This window comes from Nematolebias whitei, chromosome 2 (assembly GCF_014905685.2).
Source record: "Nematolebias whitei isolate Nwh7 chromosome 2, NemWhi1, whole genome shotgun sequence".
In the NCBI taxonomy this organism is placed as follows: Eukaryota; Metazoa; Chordata; class Actinopteri; order Cyprinodontiformes; family Rivulidae; genus Nematolebias; species Nematolebias whitei.
This window is the reverse complement of record NC_056499.1, coordinates 9,187,516-9,196,659: the sequence shown is the minus strand read 5'-3', so window position 1 is coordinate 9,196,659 and position 9,144 is coordinate 9,187,516. Positions and strand designations below refer to the sequence as shown.

General features: G+C 39.4%; 2 protein-coding genes across 2 annotated transcripts in view; both read right to left on the bottom strand.

Annotated features, from left to right (window-relative positions):
- LOC119422597 (transmembrane protein 255B) overlaps positions 1-1,550 on the bottom strand; it is a 27,322-nt gene extending 25,772 nt beyond the window's left edge. The window contains exons 1-2 of the mRNA XM_037689984.1: positions 1,487-1,550; positions 456-598 (exon numbers count right to left, since the gene is read on the bottom strand). Coding sequence (XP_037545912.1) covers positions 456-598; positions 1,487-1,550 — 207 coding nt within the window. The remainder of the gene's footprint in view (positions 1-455; positions 599-1,486) is intronic.
- Positions 1,551-3,730: 2,180 nt separating this feature from the next.
- grk1a (G protein-coupled receptor kinase 1 a) overlaps positions 3,731-9,144 on the bottom strand; it is a 7,497-nt gene continuing 2,083 nt past the window's right edge. Inside the window, exons 4-7 of the mRNA XM_037689950.1 lie at positions 8,629-8,712; positions 6,770-6,894; positions 6,314-6,515; positions 3,731-4,060 (exon numbers count right to left, since the gene is read on the bottom strand). Coding sequence (XP_037545878.1) covers positions 3,768-4,060; positions 6,314-6,515; positions 6,770-6,894; positions 8,629-8,712 — 704 coding nt within the window. The 3' untranslated portion in view covers positions 3,731-3,767. The remainder of the gene's footprint in view (positions 4,061-6,313; positions 6,516-6,769; positions 6,895-8,628; positions 8,713-9,144) is intronic.

The following is a 9,144-nucleotide window of genomic DNA, read 5'->3' as shown; positions in this document are numbered from 1 at the left end:
ATAAGACTCTTGCCCTGGGGTCAAAATGACCAACAAGACTGTTGCCCTTGGGTCAAAATGACCAACAAGATTGTTGTTCTTGGGTCAAAATGACCAACAAGATTGTTGTTCTTGGGTCAAAATGACCAACAAGACTGTTGTTCTTGGGTCGAAATGATGAATAAGACTGCTGCCCTTGGGTCAAAATGACCAACAAGACTGTTGTTCTTGGGTCAAAATGACGAATAAGACTGTTGCCATTGGGTCAAAATGACCAACAAGACTGTTGTTCTTGGGTCAAAATGACCAACAAGACTGTTGCACTTAGGTCAAATTGACCAATAAAACCCTTGGGTCTACAGTAAATGAGCAAAGAGATTGTTGTCATTTGGTTCAAATTGCCGATTTACAGTTAAAACTGAGTTCTTGTGGGTCATTTTGACCCAAAGGCAGCAGGTGGTTAAACTATGACTCACTGCGATGCCAGGATAATATCCAGAGACGGGCACGTTGGTGGTACGAGTGGTAGCGATCAGACCGATGGTCAGGATCACCAGAGCCAGAAACAACAGGGAGATGGTCATCCAGAGAGCTGTTTTCCCCCGGCGCTTGTACATAGCTGACAGGGAGGACAAAACCATTAAAATATATTTATTTTAAGCACATTTACTGTAGTAGGTGCTACACACATAAATGGTCTTGGGAAAAAGATTAAATAAAAGTTGCACAATCACTGAGTTCACTATGAGTTAAAAAAAGATAATATTGAAAGCAAAATATGCTGACTATTTTACGTCTTTATGGATTATACCTTTTTTATCAACAGCTTGGCCGTAGATTACTTACATAATTTATTTAGTTTTGATTATATTAATGTTCTGATTTATCTTATCATACAGTTTTTAAAATTATTTTAATCAGCAAACTGCTCTGCAATCTTCAACAACACAACTGAATAAAATAACAAAGTTACCAGAACTCAAAATGTATTAACTTTATTTCACTAATAAGTTGTACTCAAATTCTAATTTTTGTAAAAATAACCAAGAATGCCTAAATTTTCAAGATTTTTAATTTAAAATAAATGTTATTTTGACTTCTTTGATTTGACAAAAAACTACAAAACGTCTGTGTTTTGTTATTAAAAATATAATGTTGTGCTCCAATAAGTTAATAAAGCCTTAAGGTTTTTCTAAAATGATCTTAGTTTATTTTAACAACTCAAAACAACTGAAAAATGTGGCCAATTATTGAATTTATACAAAATAAAACCTAAAATAAGCTTTAAGTTCACTCAACTTGTGAGAAAATCCCCAAAATGACTCTGAAAGTAATTTATTCACATATATGAGTAAATTAAATAACTGTATTTCACAAAGTACTACAGTAAAAGTATCTGTTTCAGTCTTTACAGAATGCTTTCAGATGTGTTTGTGTTTTTACACATTTAAAGGTTGAATTTCGATGCAAACGTTGAAAAAGAAACAGAACAGGTGGCTGGTTCTACCTGCTGAGTCCAGAGTTTCTGTGATGGTTTGCTGAGCTGTCTGTGCTGTTTCAGGCTGCTGCATGTTGATCCACTTGGTACAGAAATATATTTAAAAAAATACTCAGATCAGGTGGTTGGTGTTGGTTTTTGTCCTTGTTGCTTCAGAATAGTGTCCTCATCCTCCACGGAGTCCAGGGATGGTTCTGTCTTTACAATCCACAGATCTGGGCTGATGATTAGAAAAAGTCTGTGTGTGAGAGAGTGTGTGAGCTCAGGAGCGTCCAACTTTTATTTCAAGCCCAGGAGACAAAGAGAGACGGGGGAGCGAAAGGAACCAATCAGCTGCTGGTGATGAATAATTAAATTAGTCATCCTACATGAGTTTCATGCAGCTTTAATTTGATAAAAAATTATATTTATGTGCAGAATGTGTGTAGGCTTTATGATCAAATGATGCGTTAATGTAGGTTTTATGGAGTTATTGGAGGAAAAATGAATGAAAGGGTGCAGCACCCTCTACTGGTTAATACTTTATTTAACCCTCCTGCTGCCCTTGGGTCATTTTGACACAAGGCTTCAGGAGGTTTAGTCTTCTCATTTTAGCTGTGATCTGGTCAGAGGAGGAAGCCACACTCAGTTTTAAATCAAGGCAGATTGCAGTGTTTTTCAACGTCTGTTAGCAAAATATCTCATAAACCAATGGACAGATTTTAATGAAACTTTCAGGAAGTACTGGATGTACCTCTACAACTGACTGTCTTTTTGAATCAACCTGATCCAAGATGGCCACCACAGAGAGCTTTGAAAAAACAAAAATGTCAGTAAGTCGGTCAGTTTTTTTATATATAAAAAAATTAGGTGTGGTGGTAGATGAGACTGATCCTCAACACTTTCTGAACACTAACTGTCTGAGACCTCGTTTTAAAACTTTGCAATTCACCCTGGAAACAAACTCTGTTAGCAAAATATATTGTAAACCAATGGACATATTTTAATGAACATTTCAGATTTTATTTTTTATTTTTTTGTAAATAACTTTTGTTTGAATATATTTGGGATAAAAGGGGCAGATATAATATTTATTCTTCTGCTGCCTTTCATTTTATTTTTTGAGTGTATATATTTTTTTTTCTATTGTATATAGTTGTTTGTTTTTAATTAAATGAATAAATTTCTAAATAAAATAAAATAATTATCAGATATACAACTGCCTTCTGTTTTGAGTTAACTTGAATCAAGATGGCCACCAAAGTCAACTGACCTTAAAAACTACAAAAATGGCTACAATTCTGTCATTTTTACATATAATAAGCTAAACTTTGGTGCGGCAGTAGCTGATCATCATTCCCACACGCATATTTTCAGCATAAGTCATTATTTGATATTGTTGAATAAAACTTTAACAGTAACTGTTGATGTTAACTCTGTCTGTTAGCAAAATATCATGACAAAACTTTCTTAAAGTAATCACTTGGGTATACATCTAGACATCTTCAAGCAACTTAATGTTTGAAGTCAATTTGATTAAGATGGCTGCCACAATTAATCATCATTAGCTAAAACCAAAATGGCTACAACTCAGTCAGTTTTACAGCTACTAAACTACGTTTTGGTGTGGTGGTAGCTGAGAGTCATCCCCAACACATACTTCGAACATGACAACACTCAATACCACATCAGATCGTACGTTTATTTGCCAGGTTTAATTAAACGGTTACAACTCCAACAATTCTCATCATCTTGGTCTAAAATTCAGATGCGAAAAGGTGGCGGGTGATATGCATTCCTTCAAGGAATGCTAGGCCTTTATTTTTATTCCAGGTATTTATTTTATTTAAAAAAGTGAATGTGTGACTTAAAACACTTATTTCACAAAAAATACAAGCATATTGGACAGAAATACAAATTAAAAAACCTCTATAAATAGATTTGCAGCTATTTACTATTTACCCTCAGGTGGAAATGGAGATTAACTTGAGTGTAAAAGCCCAATTATATAATAAACTAAATTCATAAACATCGGCTTGTAACACACATTAATACACAACAATTATCTTAAAACTAGTAAGAATGTGAGAAATAAATAATTACGCAATGTAAGAAACACAATGTGTTTCTTTAATGTTGATAAATTAAATAACTGAACTGTTTAAAAGCAGCGGGGTGCAAAAGTCGTGTGAATATTATCATTTAGAACTTCTCGCTGCAACTTTTAGCAATAACTTATGACAAAAAAACACACCAGCTCATGTAAAACCCCCTCGTTAGCAGCGGCTGTCTGTTGCCATGGTAACCCCTCTCAGGACACCGAGCAGGTGGAGGTCTTGGGCGGCTGCTCCAGGATGGACTCACGCCGCAGGTCGTTGGGCAGAGCGCCCCCGGGGCCCCACAGGTTCAACTCTCCATAGATCCCGGTCTCTATCATCTCCTCCTGCCAGGGGATGGAGATGTTCCCTGAGGCGAACTCGTCGAAGAACTGCCGGTCGGCGTCCTCCAGCGCCACGCCCTTCACCGTGGAGAACGCCCCGACGTTGTCCAGGTCTTTGGCGTACACCGTCTTGGAGTCTGGGACGAAAGGAGGAGCCAGGATCCCTGAGGGGACAGACGTTTGGACAGATTACTGTCGAGAGACCAGATTAATATCATAAACTGATTTAATGACGCCTGCTCTTCAGTCAGCTGAGACTCTTGTATTGTTTTTTTCTAAAGGCCTCACATTCTTAGAAGGAATACATATCACCCGCCTCCTTTCATGACAGTGATTTAGACTAAAATCAATATTTGGTTGTCGTGTTTGGGTCAAAACTTGTAAAATAAATTTGGGCTGAAGATTATCTGGGAATATAAATTAGAGAACCCAACAAAGTTAAGTCAGGTCCTCTGGACGAGTTCTTTTTTTTGTTGAAATGTTTCATTTTTCATCCAAAAAAATTTCATTTCGAGAAGCCACAGCAAACTCAATCCCATAAATGGCTTACGATACTTACATAGTGGGCCAACCAGTTTGATGGTAATAAGATTGTTTCTGGAATCCGCCCTCTCCCCCATTGACTCCTCTGAGGCAGTCATAGCCAACGTGGTTCAAAACATCAAAGTTCATGCTCAATAATCCAGGTTTAAAAAAATCCAACAAAGTTAAAGAGTTTGTTGTGTCTCCTTGGACTGATGAAGTCCTTTGGATGAAGAACGAAATGTTTCAACAAAAAATGAAACCATCCAGAGGACCTGACCTAATTTTGTTGAATTTTTTTTTTTTACCTGGATTTATTGAGCAAGAACTTTGATATAAGTTGGAGAAGACTCTCAGCTACTACACACCAAACTTTAGCTCAGCATGTGCTAAATTAACTGAGATTTAGCTGATTCAGATGGCGGCCATCTTGGGCCAGGTTGTTCCAAAAGTTAATCAGCTGAAGTGCTACGTCAAACGGTTCATGACATATTTTGCTAACAGACAAACGGAGTGGAATCCAACTTTTAATGGTAGCATTTTAAACAAAGATCTTGGTCAGTCTCAGCCAAAGTAAATATCTGTAAAACTGACAGGTTTTATTGCCACTGTTTTATGCTTTTTAAAGTGAGTTTGTTCCTGCAGCTGAACTCTTTCTAGTTCTTTTATGCTATATTTCATATTTGCAATGAAAACCTTTAAGAAGAAATGTCACAACTTGTCAATAACTATTAAAAAAATTATATGTTTAATTTCACAGTCAAATAAATTGCAGTTTTTCTCTAAAAAAAATAAACAAGGCGGTGACGCCTGTAGTCTTTTGTTTTGTTTCTTTGTTTTTCCTCACTCGCTCTCGTGCAAGGTGGACGCTTTTTCCTCCTGCTCTCCTGTCCTCCTGCTTTTTTTTGTTCTCTGTCTGTGTCGGAGCTCCTATTTTACACATCTTCTGAAACTAAAACTACCGTCATGGATCTGGTCAGCTGGACTTTCAAAGCAATCAATAAAATCTTTTCAACCAAGCAACAGGGTCCTGGAGAGCCCTTATGCCCCACTGAGACCCTGCTGAGACACATGCGACAGGGTACATCATGAATCCGTGGGGAGTTTGGGAGCTGATGTGTCTTTCCTTTTTGTCTCAGGAGGACGCTGAAGATTTTTATATAATTGGAACCATGATAGCACGGTTTCTGCTTTTTGGCATCGGCGGATTCCTATGTTATCGGCTATTGAAGAAGTCAGCGGCAGCAGTTTCGGCCACGGCAAAGCTGCCAACCTTGTGTGAAGGTTTGGTTCGTGCTTTGAGTACTCAAAATCAACTGATTTGGGAGCTAAACCATAAGATGGAAGCGATTTATGAGAATTGCATGCCACTTGCGGCTTCTGAGACTTGCCAGCATGTTGGGGGCGACCTTGGAGGGGGCTCATATGCACGGACCAGTGGAATGCCCTCAAATCTGGCCATTTTGGATTAAAAGTACCAGCAGAACTCAAGGCTGACAAGAAAAAAACAGTCTGCCTGAAAAAAAAACCAACAACTGTGGCTTATCTGAATCTGAATCCCCCGTTTGGCCCCGAAGCAGGCCAACTTATGAAATTTCTTCTGAGATATGTGTAAACTAAAGAAAAGCTATGTCTACCCTGTGGATGCTTATCCGGCTGACACCAATAAAACACTGATAAGGACAAGGTGTGAAGAGATCTTTTTTTGTAATACCACTATCCTATCTTCATGAACTTTTCCTCTTTTCCTATCTAAAAAGTATTCTGAAAAAGGATAAGGGGCCACGCTCTCAAGGAGCAGCAGCAATGTGTACTCCGCCCATCTTTCGAATGACTACGAACATTATCTCACTGCATTTCAGTACAATGATAATAAAGCTTATTCTGATTCTGACCTGCGTTCAGTTTCCTCCAGTTGATCTTACGGAAGAAGGCGTGCTCCCTCAGCTCGTCACACGACCCGTCTTTGAAGTCGAGCCTCCGGTCCACCTCTTTGCACAGCAGACCCTCGCAGATGGACCGGGCCTCCTTGCTGAACTTTTCTGGATACATAACGGGATCGTTCAGAATCCGCTGCTTCACCACCTTGTTTTCCACCTGATGAATAAAAAAAAACCTTGACTGATCTAATCACTTCTTTTCGTTAACAATTGATTAAATTAGCTACCAAAGAAGATAAAGTCTGGCTTCCAGCTGTACAATGCTTTTTTAATTCTGTAATGTGTAAATTCAACAAATCTGGTTGTTTTTTGCAGGAGCATCATTATGTTGCGTGTTTGAGCTCTAAAATCGTGTGATGGCACATTGAGACAGGTTCACTGGAAAGTCAATGCCTCCCACCGCTTGTCTACCTTTTCTCCTCGAGTCCTGAAGGGTCCTTTGGCAGCTAGAAACTCGTAAAGCGTGACACCCAGAGCGAAATAATCGACAGAGTAACCATACTCCTCTCCTTTAAGGAGCTCTGGAGCCATGAAACCTGTAAATGACAGGAAAGAGGTCACAGAAGGATCAAAATTCATTTAAACTTTTTAATATTGTGTAAAAATACAGTTCAGGTCTTAATTCTCTGGGTTATCAATTTACTAAACTTTGATTTGTTTTGTTCATATCAATATTTAGCTGATTTGTTTTTGCTTAAACAGGTTTAGGTGTTTTCATCTTGAATCAATGCTTTTTTCCAACTCCCACTTTTACCGTTTTGCCATGTCACGGAGGAAACAGGTCTCAGACCTGACAAACTCAGAAATCCCTCTCCCCAGCAACACTCTCCAGCTTTTCTCGGGGGACCCCAAGGCCAGAGAAGATTTATAATCCCTCCATAGAGTTCTAAGTCTGCCTTGGGGTATTTTCCCAGTGCGACAATTCCATAAAATTTCCAAAGGGAGGCATCCAGGAGCATCCCGATCAGATGCCTGAACTAGATACTTTGTGACGTGAAAGAGCAGCGTCTCTACTCCAAGCTACACCTGGATAACGGAGCTCTTCAACATACAGTATCTTCAAGGCTATGAAGTAAGCTCACTTTGGCTGCCTGTATCTGGGATCTCGTTCTTTCAGTCACAATCCAGACCTCATGACCACAGGTGAGAGTTGGAGTGTAAACATGCCAGTAAATTGAAAGCTTTGCCTTTTGACTCAACTCTTTCTTCACCATGACAGACCGAAGCAACCTGGATGGGGACATCGTCTTCAGTAGGTCCCTGATCCATTTAATGCTTCATCCTACCAATCCTCATGAACAAGACACCCAGATACCTGAACTCCTCCTTTATCCTGGAACAATGGACCAGATCCTCACCCTTGCAGTATTGCTAAGGGGGTCCATGGGAGTTTGACTCCTGTCTACATTTGCATGTGTTTTGTAGATCTAAGGCTTCTGTGTGTGTGTGTGTTGGGGGGGGGGGGGGGGTGCTGTGGAAGTATAGGTGCCAGGGCTGCTTTTAAGGGCTATCCGGTCCCTGTGGAACCAAAGCAGGAGCTGTGTCAGTGTCCTTGGCACAAAATCAAGCTTGTCCTCGGTGCGTGTTGGACTCTGCCAGGGCTATCTCTGGTCTCTGATTCTGTTTGTGGTGTTCATGGACAGAATCTCAAGGTGAAGTCGTGAAGAGGAGGGGTTCTGTGAGAACCTCAGGGTCTCATCTCTGCTTTATGCAGATGATGTGTTTCTGCTGGTGTCTTTGGGCCGTGACTTTCAGCGTGCGCTGTGGCGGTTCGCAGCCGAGTGTGAAACGACTGGAATGAGTCGGTTCCTCCAAGTCTGAGGCCCTGGTTTTCAACCAGAAATGAGTGGAATGCCCCCATCGGGTTGGGGTGGAGTCTTTGCATTAGGTGGAGGAGTTCAATGTTTTTTTTAAATTTTATTTTATATTCCTCAGAGACCTTTTGTCACCCTTTATATATCATATTGTTATATCAGTTTCCTGCAGCTACTGTCTCAGATGCAAACAGAACAAAACATTGTTACTGGGAAGAGAAAAAAAAATCACTCTTGATTACCACACATCAAACTACAACCTTCTCTCTTTACTTCCTCTCATTTTGGTATATTTTCTTAATTGTAACCTGTTTTAAGTTGAATATTAAAAATATATTTGGTTTAATTTCTGTATTGTGGTCTAAAGGAGACGTATGGGTGTGTTGGTGAGGATTTAGGAGGTAAATTCATTATTATTATTATTATTATTAATATTGATCTCTTCACTGAACCTACCTGGAGTTCCAGCATAGCCCTTGATTTTGAACTGATCGTCGGCCAGCTCCACAGCGAGACCGAGGTCAGAGATTCGCACATTACCTGTGAGAACAAACAGAAGAACAATAAGAACCAAACATCATTTATATATTAACTCAAAGCAATCCGATGGCTACTTCACTATTAACTTACTTTTTATGTATGTGAATGTTTCTGTTCAGTACCCCGAGATGAATTTTGTTGTGACTTGGCGCTATGTATAAATAAACTGAATTGAATTTAAAAAAACTTCACCTGGAGACTGAGCCTCACCTGAATTTATTATAAGTCACAGACGCCCTTCTAGCACTGCCAGCGCGAAAAACATGTTTCAGTTTATTTAGGGATCTGATCTGACCACAGAGATTGAAAGCTGATATTTATTTGGTTGCGATGCGAAAATCCATCCAGTTTCTGCTGTTTATCTGTGGCATCATCGAGGCAGCAGGTCATGGAGGGAAACCCAGATGGTGGTATTTTTATATTCTCATTTAA